Raw genomic sequence first — 15,921 nt, 5'->3', positions numbered from 1 at the left:
TTTTTTTTTTTTTGAAGAGGATGAATGTGTTTTTGTCTTACAGATCAGGTATTGAGTGTATTGGTACTGGATTTCTCCGACAAGACATGTGGTTTTGATTTTGGTTTGAATTCAGAACATACCTTCTGCTTTTGTCATGCTCTTGGCACTGATAGGATGTTGCTAGTCATGTGATTTATTTCAGGTTTCTGTAACAAGAGAAATATCTGATGCTTTTTGAACAATCAGAATGAGCTGGCAGTGTGCCATTCTTTTCATGTTTCTCTTTTCAAATTGCCAGCTGCGAGCAGAAGTTGGTTGTCTGCAGGGAGAGTTGAAGGGAAAGAGTGCTGAGATGGAGACTTTGGACACTCTCCTCCAACGAAGGGAACGAGAGAGTCAGGAGGGAGGCAACCTTCTAAAGATGCTCACTGACGACTTACAGACTGCTAAAGAGGAAAGGTAAGTGATGTTCTGTTTGTGTTCTATGTTGTGTGCATTGTTTCTGAACTAATGTTTTGACTTGACTGGGGGGAAGTGGAACATCAGTGTGTTAAATGTAGCAAATAATTAGTCTCCCAACAATTTCATATACTTTGCTAGTTGTGTGCATGTCTCACGTGTCACTTTTGTGTTCCCAGGTGTAAACTGCACCAGGCCAATGAAAAGCTGAGGAAGGTGCTGATTGAGATGATTCGCAGCACCATCGCAACTGAAGAGCTGATTGGACAAAAGATCAGTGCCAGAGCCAAAACATCTGAACAGTCGACCCACCAGAGGAGCTCAACAGGGAACAGAGATGCACAAGAATCAGGTCCGTTACCCTCTAGATTTTGAAGTTGCATGGCAGATATACATAGCAATAATTACATTGTTAGATTCAGTTATTCAGAGACCAGGGGGCTTTTCTTCAATGTACAATTTGCATTAATGCAACAATTCATTTTGATTCGTTCTTGTTGTAGGTATTTCGGTTGCAGACTTGTCTGCAGATGACATGGAGCTGACCCACCTTCTTTGTGAAAGCCTGCTGGTTTCAGACACTCAGATCAATCCTGGGGGAGAAGAAGCAGCTCTGAATGCCTGCAACAGACTGCGTCTCACTGTTGACACGCTGCTAGAGCTGCTGAACCAGGCCAACACACAGGTAGGATCTACAGACCTACTAAATATCTATACCACATAAGACATTCTTTGAAATGGCTTTTTTTCTCTTTTATAGTATTGTTAGCTGTCTAATAATTGTGGGTTTCTTTTTCTCCAGCTGGAGCAGACTCATGATTTCCACCTTTCTCTGGAGGAAAAGTTCTCACAGGGCAGAGAAGACTCCGCCCATCTCCTTGAGCAGCACAAGCTCCTATTGGAGCAGCTCGATCAGGAGGCGAGGCTGAAGAGTCAACTCCAGCTGGAGCTCCACAAGGCAGAGGGTGAGAACTGTATCCTTGTTGGCTCTGCTTCACTTGACTCGTGCTGCCAAGTTACAGTAGTTAATCCACTGACTGGTAACACTCCTTGCTCCTCTGTCTATGGTCCAACTTCACCACTTGCACTGAAGTTCAAACATAACAGTTAGTTTTAATGCTGAGCATGAGAATCTCAAATATGTTTTGTGTTCAGGGCTTCTGGATGGCTATGTGGCTGAGAAAGCAGTCCTGGAGGAATCTTTGCAGCAGAAAGAGACACAAGAAGAGAGACTAGTGGAGGAACTGGAGGACCTGAAGGTGAAGCTGCACCAGATGCAGGGCCTCACAGCAGAGTTGGACAGCCTCAGACTAAAGCACCAGGAGCTCAGTGAGGAGCACACACTTCTCCTGCGCCAGAAGGAGCATCTCTCCGCTGGACTGGGGGAGAGGGAGAAAGGTAAGCACAAAATCATGAAATGGTACTTCTGTTTGGATAAAATGTTACATGACCTCTTTAGTGAGCTTGGACACACACTTACATAATGTCTGTGCTCAGATGTGTCTTTTCTCCGTAGGCCATTGGCTCAGTTTAGATCCTGATACAGGTTTGTGGGTCAGAGTGGAGTATGAGTGTGTGTGTGATGAGGGGCTGGGGATGAATATGCAGTATATTTGCAGTGCTGTGTGAGGTTGCTGTTCGTAACACTACTATTGCCAGTAGATTGTAGCAAAGGCCCTTGCTTGCTGTGTTTCAGTGTCTTTTTCAGGAGGAAATGCAGTGTGTATAATAACTATACATCTAAATGTATATCTTATTTCTTGTTTATTTTTTTCTTCTTCTGTGTGTATTGGCATCGGAATAATTGCCGTGCCATTTCTCCTTTATTTTTCAAGCTCTGCTGGCGGAGACGGAGCGTTTGACTCAGGATAGGCTGGACTTGCAGCGGCAGGCTGAGAAAGACCGCAGCTCTCTATCCCTGCGCCTCAGGGCCCTGGAGAGAGAGCTAGACGAGCAGGAAACAAAGGGCCTGGAGACAGAGCAGCACCACAAGACCCACACCGAAGACCTCAACCAGCGTGTCCAAGCACTTGAGAAACAGCTGAAACATGACCGGCAGTTTATAGAGGTACGTTTTTACAAAAGGATTTAATGATTTTGTATTCTCACTTGACTTTAGTTCTGGCGTTATTTGAGAGTGTCAGACAATTTCTGTAGCTTAATGTAGTGGACGCAATCTTTCACGTAATTTGTTCCGATGCAAACAGGAGCAGGCTGTAGAGCGTGAACACGAGAGAGACGAGTTCCAGCAGGAGATCCGAAGGCTGGAGGCCCAACTCAGACAGACAGCCAGTGTGGATAACAAAGGACACAGGGTGAGACCTATTCATTTGATAGCAAGCAGTAACGTATAATGAGACAGTACTTCTCAACAGGCTCCTACTTCTAGATAAAGGTGGTAAAAGTGCATTGGATTTCCAGTTTGTGTGCTTTTGATGTGTTTTTTTTTTTTGTGATGAGTGTTTAATGCATTGCTGATGGGATTAAGAACCAGTTAACTGAAGTGTATGTGTTAGTACTCACAGAGGTTGAAGTGATGAATGCATTGTTTGCTTGTTTGCCAATGAGCCTGACTTTTGCCATGTGTTTATCCCTGTGCCGAACGGATTGCTGTAGTTTGAGGACTTGGTTCTTCAGGTATGAATTCTAACTGTAGCATACTTCTCTTCTCTACTCTTCTGCATGGTGTGTATTTTACATCATTATTTCCGTGCAATCATCCGTAGATTAATTCTTAGTGCTTAAATGTGTTTCTCATAAGTTCTATATTTATTCCCATTTCATCGTCTTGTTTTCTAATATTCATTTGCTTCTGTTCACGCTTCATTTGTCTTTCATCTACATGTCGCTGCTCTCTGGAATGGCTTAACTTATTAAATGTGTGGTACCAGTGGCTGCAGACCTGGAATGGCTACTTTTTTTTTTTTTACGAATCATGTAGTTTTCCATTTGCAAATCCCTTTCTGCTACTTAAAATTAAACTAAACTAAAAACTTATCACAAAATGTTGTCCCCTCTGTGTTTGTGCAGGTGGAGAGTCTACAAGCTATGATCAAAGACAAAACAGAGGACCATGCCTCCTTGTTCACAGCCAATCAGCAAGCCCAGCGCGACCTTGCAGAACGCAATGAGGAGATAGACAAGCTAGCCGGGCGAATCCGAGAGCTAGAGCAAGCGCTGCTTAACAGCACTGAGAGTAATAGATCTATGAGTCAACTGGAACAAGAGCTCCACAGAGCAAAGTTGAGAGAACAGGAGCTCACACAAGTAAGAAATACCACAATTAACACTGTCCGGGATATAAACTTGAAATCACTCTCATACCTTTGTGCATGTCGAACGTTGTTAATCTCATAAATGTACTCACTTTTGGCAGGATAAGCAGGCACTGGAGCAGCAGCAGCTCGCTAACAGGCTTCAGATCTCTGCCTTGCAGTCCAAACTGGATGAGACGAGACACTGTTACCATGACAACGCGCGTGACCCCACTCAGGAGCTTAGGGATGCCCTGGACACCGCTCAGCAGGGCCTACACAGCAAAGAGCAAGAGGTCTGTAGGATTTTATGCAAAACTGATGTATGGTTGCTAAGATGATTTGGGCTGACGAGCTGTGGTTGTTTGATGCATTTGCCTGCATCGCCACCCTTTTGGTAGAAATGTGTACAGGTATACAGACGAAAGGTGGCGATGCAGGCAAATGCATCAAACAACCACCACAGCTTGATCAACCTTTTTAAAAGCCGCGCATAATAAATCTCTGAAAGCTTAATATTTTTAACCCACTAAAGAAAACTATGTATGCAATTATATAAGATATTTTTGTCTTTATTTAATGGGTAAAATTATGTCTTTCAGGTTGAGGTCCTGCTTGGCCAACTAGACAATGTGCAGAGGGACTTGAACATCAAAGAGGTTGAACTAAAACACCTCACCTTACAGCTAGAGCTACTGACCAATCAGAATACAGCTAATGTTAACGAGCTCCAAGAACAGATTGCTGCCCTAAAGGTAAGTGCTACTTCATCTTCATACCAGGTTATCATCTGTTTTATTTAGCTGCTTTTGTAAGTGAAATTTATATTTGTACATCAATGAAAAACAACAAACTCTCCTTCTTGGATAGAATTATGCTGTTTGTTCTATTTGCCCAAAAGATATTTTTTTCAAATCAGACCATTTGGAGACCTCATGAGCACAATTTTGTTTTTCCAGTTTTGGCCTAATCTAAGTGGGCAGAACTAGAATGGAAGGAGACAAACTTACTGACTACTATTGGAAAGATATCCTTAAGATATGGCTGAAGAAGACCTAGTAATGACAAATGGACACACTGACAAACAATATTTATGTTGAGGAGAGAATTACCTAAAAATCAGAAGCATTTGTTAAGAAGTGGACAAAATAGATTATTTAAGTGTAATCCCTCAGACATTTAAGTCTGCTGTGTTTAGCTTCTGATGGCGTATTTATAATTTGATATGAAATGATTCCTCATTTGATTTTGTTTGTTATAGTCATTGTCTCCTTAAAAAATCAATAAAAAATGAGGGGGGAAAAAAAGAAACCTAATTGAACTGTTATGTACAACTCTGCTTGCAGGAGAATGTCTCTGCTCTCACCATACTGAAGGAGGAGAAAGAGGAACAAAGTGAGTTGGAGGACACAGAGGAAGAGACCCTCCCCGCAGCATTACTCCAGGAGAAAAATCAGGAGATCGACCACCTCAACAATGAGATCCAAACACTGGAACAAGAGCTGGAGAACACCAGGGACAATAAGGTCAGAATAAGCACACATGCAGACCATGTGGAAGTTCCCAAAGTTGATATGGCTGTGATGAAATATCTAATTGATTATTTTGAACTTTTTGACAAAAAAAGGTTTTGGAGGCTGAGCTTGAGGACCTGCGCTCACAGGTGGAACACCTTCAGTCTGAGATTATGAGAGTGCGTGAGGACAAACAGGAAGAGGAGGAGCGCCTTCATGAGGTCATCAGCACACTGCAGGCGGAACTCGCTACATTGGGCCCCAACCTGCATGAAGTCAGTGACTCTCAGGATGGCGACAGCATCAATCCCTCACCGGCCCCCAGCCCCGAACCTCACCACTATACCATCCAGGAACAAGAGCGTAAGGGAGGCCCGAACAGCCTGAAGCAAGAGCTCAGTTTGACTCATTCTGCCTCGTCTCGTTCCCTTCGATCTCGTCTGAAGGCCCTTCAGAGTCAGCTGGAGACTGCGGTGGCTGAGAAAGAAGGACTGGAGCGATTACTGCTCACCCAGGAGGAAGAGTACAGAGGACATGGTGAGGAGTTCGGAAAGAGGCTGAAGGCTGAGAGGGAGAAGGCAGATGAACTCCAGGGTCTCCTCACCATCAAAGAAGCTGAGCTGGAGGAAATCAAAGCCCAGATAGAAGTGGAGAGAGAGAAGAGGAAGCTATCTGAAGAGGAGAGGGACAGCTGCAAAATTCAACCCGAAGAGATGAGCGCCCTACACGAGAAGAACGGCCAACTCAACTCTCTGATCACGGAACTCCAAAAGAAAGAACAGGAGCGTGTGAGTGAGATCCAGACTCTAAAAACAAAGGAGCAGGAGATGAAAACAGAAATGGAAGTCCTCAGAGAAACCAGTCTCACTCTTGAGAGACAAATCCAGGAGGTGCGAGCCGAGGTGGTAGAAATGGAGGAACTGGTTGCTGAGGAAAGAACAAAGATCAAAAACCTTGAGACTGCAAAGGGAGAACTTTCTGCTGAACGGGAGGCGCTGAGGAGAAGGGAGGCGAAACTCCAGGAGGATATTAAAAGGCTCAGACAGGAAGTGACTTCAATGAGAGCTTGTATCCAGGACCTGACAGCTCAGCTTAATGAGAAGGAAACCAGCCAAGAAGAGGCTCACAAGGAAGTGCTGGTGAGTTACCGCTACAAGATAAACTGTTGTCGTTGTTAAAGCATAAACCAAGATGCAAATTTAAACCAAAATTTCAAACGCAGGATTGCAACCTCCCAATTGAATGATGCCTTTTAATAAAGGGAATAAATAGCTAGAAAATAATCAAATCTAAGGTACGAATTATTCAACTAAGATTTTGATTGTGTTAAAATGTTTTTGTGTTGTGTAACGTGATTATATCATTTAATTATAAATACTGTAGTAAAACAGACCTTTATTTTCAGTGACTGTCTTTTAAACTGCAATTATGTCTCTGAATATACATTACTTAGAGTTTATATGGTCAAAAAAGTACTGATCTTTAATCTGGTCAGAAGAACTGGAACAAACCGCCTGTGCACCAGGTTTGATGGCAGTCTGGGTTTTTAAGTCAAGAAAATAATTCAGCTAACTTAAATAAACCTGCTTCAACAGGCTCCATGTCCAGACAGGAAATACCTTGCTGCCTCTTTTTTTTTTTCTAGCTTACAGCTGTGCTAGCGACTGCAGGCAAGACCACATCTGGTTGTAGTTAACTGCCATAACACGTGATCACAGCGTCACTCATGAAACGGCAGATTCTTACTAACACAGAGGAAGTGACATTAAAACGAGGAAGCAGGAGGAAAAACCTTGTTAAATGTTGTTTTTAAAGCTCTGATGCACTTTATTTTTCATTTCTTTATGTCCTATCTCGGCAGGATGTGGTAAGGTGAAGTTGTGGTTGTTACGAAGAAAGCAGAGGCTGTAGTGCATTTGTTGGGCTGCTGCATGTCTCTGCAGTTTGATCAGTTTTTGATGAGTTTATAGTTTTGAAGAGTTGTAGCCGTTGTTGTACTTTCCTCAAGAGGTATCTTGCAGTAGACATAAAACAGTGTATTAGAAAACACAGCATGTACATGTGGTACTCGTTAAATCACTGCATTGCAAAGCAAGTTATCTTTTGTTCATTTGTCTTGTGTAAACAGTCCTCTTTTTTCCCCAGGAAAAATGGCAAACTACAAACAAAATAAGGCTAAAATGTAGACTTAAGAAAGGCAGTATGTTGATTCTAGCTGCTTAGAATCTTTTTCTTTTTCTCAGACTCATGCTGAGGTGACCCTGGCTAAAGCAGACGCTGCCTTGAGACAGAAGGAGGCTGAGCTTGCCAGACTGAGTACCGAGCATCAGGCTCTGAGGGCGGAGCTGACTGCGGTGAAACAGGGTTTAAGTTCCAGTACAGAAAGAGCTGAGAAACTACATGAGGAAGGACAGGTGGGAAAACATGACCAATTACAGAGTACAGAATATAGATATAAGTTAAGAATAAATCTGTTGGTACATTTTTCTGTGTGGATCAACTGTCTGTTGTGAGATTTGAAACTGGCAGGATGGGAGTAGAAGATTGACAGCTGTATTTTAAATGGCCCTTATTTCTGTCTTGTCAGACCAAAGACCTTGCCCTCGTAGACCTGGAGACTGATAACCAGAGGCTGAAAGAGCAGCTTCAAGGTTTACAAGAAGATTTGGCTGTACAGGAAGAGGAACTGGCCTATCGGCAAAGAGAACTACAGCAACTCAGACAACACTGTCAACAGCAGGACACGCTTCCTCACCAACAAGGATACACCAACAAGGGTGAGTACTTTAATAATGCTTCAAACATACACGTAATTACGTTTATTTGACCCGTCTCCCTGCGTTTTTATTGCACCAAGAATGTAATGATGTTTGTCTAGTAGTGACTTTCAGGACTAAAATCAATGTAATGTGTAATAGTAGTACAACTGTGTTGCTTTCAAGTAATCTATTTAAGAAAGAAAGTAGAAAATTATTTTAAAAACTATTTTAAGTCTTTTAAACAAAGGTCACTTATCAAGCATAAATGCCAAACGTGCTCTTTCCAGTTTCTCAAATGTAAGAATATGCTGCTATTGTTTGTTATTGTAAATTAAATATCTTTGAACTTTTTTTGCATAAACCAAGGTGTTTGCATACGTCATATTGTAATTTTTAATGGTCTATAAAATGTCCACATATATTGAAAAATACCCAAGTAATTGGCCAGTCTTGTGCAATAGATAAACAAAGCAGGGACCCACTTATAAACAGCAGCTCCATAGCACTACTGGAGTCTAAAACTCCAGGGAACCTTTTTAAAACGTGTAACAATGGCATCACAACAGGAATATGTTCTCCTAATAACAATATTTATTTTATTTGTCAGATATTTCTCACAGAGCTTTTGAGGACATTGTAAGCGTCTCTCGAGAAGAAGCATCACTGAGCTCTCCAGAGGTTTTAAGGAGACTCGAATGCTCCGAAGACAGAATCCCAGAACGGTTCCACGCCTCTGTTCTCGGCTCTCGTCTGTCTGAGATCAGTGCTCTGAACAGCACGGACCTGGATCTCCTCCAGGTCAAGACCTCTCCCAGGGTGGTGATGGAGCCTCCACACTCCAGGACCATCACACCAGATCCAGCCACACACAGTACCCACTCCCCAGGCTCCATGTCTGACAACTTCTCTATGCTCGACTCACTGGACACTGACAAAGTATGTGGTCTAGTATGTCCATACGTGCTACCTTTTGGGGCATTTGTATTTTGTTTCACATGTGGTTAAATATCTGTCAAAATTATAATTTTCTTTCTTAGGTACGTGAGTTGGAAGAACTTGACCTAACAGCGCCTCCTTCTCCTCTCGGCTCCACCTCCTCTTTGTCGGCACCAGAATGGGCCAGTGATGGATATGGCAGCAGTGAGTATTTTACACACTGAACCTGATGGTTGTATGAAGATTTTCAGTCAACCAGGTCATGGTATAAAGACATAAACCTGTAAAAACTGCTCACAAATATATACTTCTTGATTTTAAAGAAGTTGAAAAATCTTCAAGATCTAAGTCATAGCTGACTTTGGCTACACAGACAATACTTGGGTGGTGTTTTGTTTATGAAGTTTGTTATGGAATATCACCAGACTTGTCTGCTTAACTCTTGTGTTCTCTTCTTGTGTTTCAGATGTGAGTTCAGAATTGGGTGCGAGGTTGAAAGTGGAGCTGGAACAGACTGAAAGGCTGGATGCTCAGTTTGTTGAGTATCTCCGCTGCAGAGGAATTAACCCTACAGTTAACACAGATAGTGCTGCAGGCAGTATGAGCTACAGTGATGACCTGTTGTCACCTGAGCTTCAGGTAGGCTTCACTTATACTTAATTATACTATAAATTTAGGCTTGCTGTCTGTCAAATAAATATATTTACTGCAGTTTCTTCCTCCATCTTCCCGCAGGCTCTGTTGAAGAAAGTGTATCAAGAAAGCTGCAGAATTCTCACTTTGTCCCAGCGTCGTTTTACTTCCTCAACCCATCCTCATGTCTCAGACTTAAAAGCCTTCTCATTGAGTCACACACAGCACCGTTCTGAAGATAGCTCCACCCTACTGGACCACCGGGACAAATCATCCTCCAACCCCCCCATGAGCTGGGAGCAGGAGAAGAGGGCACTGCAGGAGACTGTGATTGCTCTCCGAGAGCTGCTCTGTCGAATGGCACAGAGACATACTCAAGTGAGTTTTTGTGGTTTTAAATCAAGTTAGTGGCTTCACACTATGATATGGCCAGTCTTTGTACACATAAATTTGAGTTCCTTCACTTGAGTTTTTAATTTAGGTGTAAGATGAGAGAGAGATTCAACGTATTTAATATAGTTGTCTTTTGGTTCTGTTGACTGTCTGTGCTGATAACTTTCTTCTTTCTTCTTCAGACTGACTACAGAGGTGATGATGACTGGCACAGAGATCAACTCTGTGGACAGTTTGAGTTCCAACTGAGGGCAGAGCTGGATGAGAGCCAGAAACAACTGAAATGTGCTTTCGACACTCAGCAAGAGCAAAAGAACAAAATACAGTCACTCAGGTATACACACACCGAATAATGGCATTCGAGCAAACCTTCTCCATAAGTTGACATATTATACTCTATATTATCAAATATATTTGGTAAAATCAGTAAGTTTTTTTTATTATTGTTGTATACTAAAATTGTGCATTTCATGGATTTTCTTTTGATCTTCATTTCAAATATAATTTTAAAGTATTTTGTATATTTTGACTAGTTCGCTTTTAAAAAAAACCTCATGTCAGCCAATGAGTGCTTGGAAAGATGTAAAATAATCATCGGTTATTTGCATGGTTTTATGTATTGGTGGCCCTAGTATGAACTAAAAGACAAACGTGATTTCATGTGATACAACCAAAAAGTGCTGAAAAGTAAGGTTAGAACTGTGCTTTTCTTCAGGTTGGCTCTAGAAGAATGTGAGGAGGCCTTGAGGAGGGAGCAGACCAGAGTCCAGGAGCTTCAACAACAACTGGAGCAGGAGAGAGCTCTGAGTCTCCGTAAGGACCGAGAGGAGGAGGAAAGGAGAGGGGTAAGACGAGTAATTAAAAATATGCATACTTAATAAAACCCAATTTCTTGTGTAAAAGACAGTATTCAAATGGTCAAATAATAGCCGGGGGCCAGCATCAAAAGTACATGATGCCTCTAAAATGTGAAGAATCCAGAGCATGTAACCAGAGTATACTTGCTTTCCCTTTTTAAACTAACAGATTATCTTCCTCTTCCCTCTCCAGGCTGTGCAAGTATCTTCTGAGCAGCAGAGGTCAGAGGTCATGACTCTGAAGGGTCAGGTGGAGCAGGAGAGGGTGGCCTGCAGCAACCTCAGACAGGAGCTTCAGATTGAACAGTCCCGCAGTGTGCTGCTGGAGAAACGTCTAGACGACACCCAGAAGGAGCTAGAAGATGAACGCCAACTTTCCGTTCACCAACGAGAAGTCAGCTTGCAAGAAAAGACTCGTCTTGAGCGCCTCCTGACTGAAGGAGAATCTCGCACGGCAGAAATTCACTCTAAGCTCGCAGACGCTCACAGGAAGCTTGATGAAGAGAGGGACCGTTACTCCAGGCAGGTGGATGAACTCAGCCGTAGACACAAGGCGGATGCAGACAGAGAAAGGAAGTTCATCTCCGACATGCGCGCCCAGCTAGAGCAGGAGAGAAGGCAGGGGGAGGAGCTGGCATCTGTGATGGACAAACTTAGGGCTGAGCTACTGCAAAGCAAAAGGAAATGGGAAGAGGAGGACAGAACTAGGAGGGAGGAGCTGCAGAGGATGCAGGAGGCCGCCACCCGACATCGTGTAGCTATGGAGACTTTGAAGGAGCAGAAACAGGAAGCCACCCGTGCTTTAGAGGTGGAGCGAGAGCGGTCCAGATGCCATGGGGTGGAGCTGGCTGAGCTGAAGGAGAGACTGCGACTGCTGAAGGACAAAGAGAGGGAGAGGGAGGAGCAATGGGAGAGAGAGAGGAGGAATGGGAGGCAAGAGCAGATGGAGAGGGAGAGACGACAGGAGAGGACCAATAGCAAACTGGTAAATATCAACCTAGTTCTCATACTTAATTATATTTGCTACTTACACAAATTAAATGCTCTTATTTTTACATATAGTAAGCTAATTATTTTGGATGCATACAAACACACCTTACAATCTCATAACCTTATAATCATTTCTGACTTTAGTGTGAGTTGGAGTTGTTGAGGCAACAGGACCAGCAGCGCATGCAAGAGCTGCAGCGTACTCTGGCCGACCTGGAAAGAGAGGAGAGAGAGATGGCTGCTCAGAGGCTGTCTGGACGAACTACAGGGCAGCAACACAAGGCTGAATCCCCGCAGCATCTCCACAGCAACTTCCAGACAGGCAGCACACAGCAAAGCCAGCAGGTACACAAGTGGTCTCTACACTGATTGCAATACTAATGGAACTTTGGACCCATGTAAAGATGGGAATATAGGAATGTAAACTTACTGGACTGTTGTAAAATGAATGTTCTGTTCTCACTGCAGATGCCGTCCATGCCGTCGTCACCCAATCTGCTGGAAAGGTTGTTGAAGGAGAACTCGGAGCTGACGGAGCGTGTGACATCACTAAGTCAGGAGAGAGCCACCCTTAGACATAGACTCACGGGCCTGGAGCGCCAGCTGCGGCGCACAGAGAATGAGCTTGCCAAGGTCGCCACAGAAACTGAAAACAGACCCATCAGTGACGTGATCAGCAACAGCAAGGTTAGTTATGATCTAAACAATGGGAGCAGTTTTTACAAGATTAATTGCGATAGTGTTTTTGTACTTTTCTGTCTTGATTTTGATAGACTCCATCCTGGTGCCTTTGATTAATTTTTCAGAATGATGCATGTGTATGCAGTAAAAAGTACAGCTCTGTAGACTTTTCTTCTTTTGACTTGTCGCAGCAGGAGAAGCACATTTGTAATTAATAACATGAATGATGGCTCCATTCTGTTTTAGTGTCCCAGTAGGCCATGTCAAAACATGCATAATAGCAGTGCTCTAGAAGTGGAGAACATAATTAATGTTAATTACAGCTGTGCTTGTCTTACTAATACATGTTGAAATGTTGATTAAATACCAGCTGGCATGGTGGATTAATTTGTAATTGGTTGTATAAGTAACTCCCCTGAACAGAAATTACCTTGTGAGTCTGCTGCAAAAGCATTGCATTTACAAGTGTTGAATTCAGAGCTTAGACCACCTAAAACAAATGATCAAACTGCGGGAAACATGGCGCTATATGTTCAAACTTGACCTGACAGTGGGTATAATGATTTGTCCAAGTGGCTATATTATTTCATTCTGGTTGTGTAACACTTTTCTTGCAGTCCCTTTTTAATATCTTGTGCATACCTCTGATGTAGGATGTCACTAGAGAATCTCAAACATCTACGGTTATGCTGTAATACAGCAACAGAACAATTACAACCTCCGTTGATTTGGTTTGCAGGTGCAGCGTTTGTATGAGCGCTACCTGCGGGCTGAGAGCTTCAGGAAAGCTCTAGTGTACCAGAAACGTTATCTGCTGCTGCTGTTGGGAGGTTTCCAGGAGTGCGAGCAGGCCACACTGTGTCTCATCGCCCATATGGGGGTACGTCCGTCTCCCCCACTCTCCTCCCAGCGCAGACCCCTCGGACGATTTAGAGCTGCTGTACGAGTTGTCATTGCTGTCTCAAGGTAGGAAGAATAACAGGATGTAAATATTTACGAGTTGCCTCAGCCTCGTGTATGGATAAAACTGATCCGTTTTTATTTTATTTTTCAGAATGAGGTTCCTGACCAGGAAATGGCAAAAAGCAATCAGACGATTATCTGTATCTGGGACTGTTAATGGGCATGCTGCAGGTCAGCTCAGTGAACACATTTTATAATCATGTGCGTCACTTGACCGTGTGTATGAGGATTGTAATCTTAATGTCTCTTACAGGACCTAAAGCTGAAGTTTTAAGGCAACAACAGCCGAGATTAAATACTGACTCGCCACCATATAGAGACAGCAGTGCTGTTCACAGAGACACAGTGTCCGCCCTCGTTCCACCCACCAAATCACCTTTCAGGTTGCACAACAGGTTTGTGGTCCTCTTCAGCAAAGACTAATCAACTTTAGATTGTGAAATGGACTTCACAAATATTTTAAGTCATTTTTCATCTATGAGCATTCTTCCTCCTCAGGTCGTTCTCCAGCACCAGTCCGGCCTCGGGGCATACAGGAGGAACATCTCAGGATCCAGAACGATCCCTGACAGAATATATCCACCATCTAGAGAAAGTCCAGCAGCGGTTGGCGGGAGCCCGGCAAGGTGAGCAGCATTAAAGGGACCAGTGTGTAGGATTTAGTGGCATCTAGCGGTGTAGTTGGAGAGCACAACCCCTTTGTCTCACCCTCCCGTTCCATGGATGTAGGAGAAAGAAGAAGAAAGGCTAAAGTGCCAGTGTTTGGTTTGTCTGTTCAAGGCTACTGTAGAAACATGGTGGTTCAACACGGTGGCTGCTCCTTTGTAGAATAAAAATGGCTCATTCTAAGGCTTAGAATGAATATTTTTCTATTTCTGCCAATAGATCTTCCTAAATGTTACACACTGGACCTTAAGTATAACTAAGGTGAAATGGGTGAATTTAAATACAAAAGATGGAATAGAAGGCACCATGGGAATTTTAAAAAGCTGTCACAAATTTATTTCACGCTTTGTTAAACTTGTGTTTATAATATTTTATCAGTGATTGGTTGCACAAGGCAGTACCCTGAGGAGTGTGCAGTTAGGTTAGAAAATAAAACTGGTGATGGTAGCATCCCACTCTGTCAACTTCTTGGAATAGTAGTAATATCACATTGGGAGATGTTACATGGCACTGGGTTTATGTTTTATAGCTCTTATGCTGAGATCAGACCACACAATATTGGCCTGTTAGTTGCCCAAATGAAAGAGTGCAGTCTAGTTTTACCCCTTTTTAGCATCATAGTGGAAGATTACCAAGCCATAGGCGCCTCACATTGTCCTAGCATTTTAGATTTTTTATTTTTTTTTGGCTTATCCTTCCTAGTCTGACAGCTTCTACATTATGCTCACTAAGATTGCCCCATAGGAGAACAGACCACCTTTCTGTTGACCGTAAACATGGCAAGAAAAGACAAGAATATTGTGTAGTCTGATCCCAGCATTAGATGTATGTCTCCTTATTTGGTCCCTTGTTTTCCAGGAAGTGTTTTTCTGTGTACATTTCCAGGCAAAATGTTGTGCTGCTGCTGATTACAGAGTTTAGTACAAAACAAGTAATTATAGAAAAAAAAATCCTGGTTTGTGATGGGGCAGTAACACTTCCTGCAAAACAGCATGTTACTAAATCCCACAAAACCTGTGTGCTCTATCATCTCCCAACCTAGTAAGCCAGACTCATTTAGCCCTGCCCCCTAAAGAGGAAAGGAGGATACAGTCAGCCTGTTCTCCTGATATGATTGGTTATCGGCAGCGCTGGCTGCAGGAGAATAGGACGTGGCTGTACCTGAGCTGCTTGTCGCCCCTTTACCTGAACGGTCCAGGTGAGTGTGAGTGTAACATACTCACTCCGCCAATAACAATAAAGCACCACAATGCACCTCTCAGGATGGGTCCTGACTTGACACCGAGTGCACTAGAAGTAATGAAGTGATCCTCTTATTTTTATTCATTCATGCCCACTTTCTAAGGTTTTTTTTTTTTTTTGCCATTCTGGGAAGTTTGAGGGCATTATACAGCGACACATTTCACACTCACCAATGGTGGAACACTCACTGCACTGCATTATTAATAGGAGAGAAGATTGGGGTTTTGTGTTTGCCGCGTTGAAAAGATGAAACCATAGTTACGATTATCCTTTTGTGTGATGTCCATGACTGTTTTGTTAGTCTCAGCTTTAAATTTTCTGAATAACCCAGTTTCTGAATTACAATGTGAGGCTCAAAGATTTACTCAAATCTCAGTAGTCTGACTTTCCCCAACACCTCGTAAAAGCACCAATATGGTTTTCAGATGGTTTCCCAGCTGAAATAATTTCATGATAAACAAACTTATTCTTCACTGTAAATGCATTTTTTTAAAACATCAAAGCTAAATTTAATCTGTTGTAATGTTTGTATCACTGCATGTGACTGAAATCATGTCTGGATGGACGGCATTCAAAAATGTAAAAGGAAAAA

General features: G+C 42.8%; 1 protein-coding gene across 1 annotated transcript in view; it reads left to right on the top strand.

Moving 5' to 3' along the window:
• pcnt (pericentrin) overlaps positions 1 to 15,921 on the top strand; it is a 37,559-nt gene that overhangs the window by 20,854 nt on the left and 784 nt on the right. The window contains exons 33-61 of the mRNA XM_035673678.1: positions 281 to 441; positions 621 to 793; positions 945 to 1,126; positions 1,244 to 1,406; positions 1,597 to 1,839; positions 1,958 to 1,987; positions 2,277 to 2,509; positions 2,649 to 2,756; positions 3,058 to 3,078; positions 3,472 to 3,708; positions 3,818 to 3,991; positions 4,298 to 4,450; positions 5,042 to 5,221; positions 5,323 to 6,348; positions 7,453 to 7,623; positions 7,797 to 7,986; positions 8,576 to 8,904; positions 9,006 to 9,108; positions 9,371 to 9,543; positions 9,640 to 9,915; positions 10,113 to 10,264; positions 10,646 to 10,775; positions 10,981 to 11,772; positions 11,922 to 12,122; positions 12,246 to 12,464; positions 13,198 to 13,424; positions 13,513 to 13,592; positions 13,675 to 13,816; positions 13,920 to 14,047. Of these exons, the coding sequence (XP_035529571.1) occupies positions 281 to 441; positions 621 to 793; positions 945 to 1,126; positions 1,244 to 1,406; positions 1,597 to 1,839; positions 1,958 to 1,987; positions 2,277 to 2,509; positions 2,649 to 2,756; positions 3,058 to 3,078; positions 3,472 to 3,708; positions 3,818 to 3,991; positions 4,298 to 4,450; positions 5,042 to 5,221; positions 5,323 to 6,348; positions 7,453 to 7,623; positions 7,797 to 7,986; positions 8,576 to 8,904; positions 9,006 to 9,108; positions 9,371 to 9,543; positions 9,640 to 9,915; positions 10,113 to 10,264; positions 10,646 to 10,775; positions 10,981 to 11,772; positions 11,922 to 12,122; positions 12,246 to 12,464; positions 13,198 to 13,424; positions 13,513 to 13,592; positions 13,675 to 13,816; positions 13,920 to 14,047 (6,397 nt within the window). The remainder of the gene's footprint in view (positions 1 to 280; positions 442 to 620; positions 794 to 944; positions 1,127 to 1,243; positions 1,407 to 1,596; positions 1,840 to 1,957; positions 1,988 to 2,276; positions 2,510 to 2,648; positions 2,757 to 3,057; positions 3,079 to 3,471; positions 3,709 to 3,817; positions 3,992 to 4,297; positions 4,451 to 5,041; positions 5,222 to 5,322; positions 6,349 to 7,452; positions 7,624 to 7,796; positions 7,987 to 8,575; positions 8,905 to 9,005; positions 9,109 to 9,370; positions 9,544 to 9,639; positions 9,916 to 10,112; positions 10,265 to 10,645; positions 10,776 to 10,980; positions 11,773 to 11,921; positions 12,123 to 12,245; positions 12,465 to 13,197; positions 13,425 to 13,512; positions 13,593 to 13,674; positions 13,817 to 13,919; positions 14,048 to 15,921) is intronic.

This window comes from Morone saxatilis, unplaced genomic scaffold, assembly GCF_004916995.1.
Source record: "Morone saxatilis isolate NCDOM2014 unplaced genomic scaffold, NCSU_SB_2.0 Contig3, whole genome shotgun sequence".
NCBI classification, from domain to species: Eukaryota; Metazoa; Chordata; class Actinopteri; family Moronidae; genus Morone; species Morone saxatilis.
The sequence above is the reverse complement of the archived record's forward strand: the minus strand, read 5'-3'. Positions and strand labels throughout refer to the sequence as shown.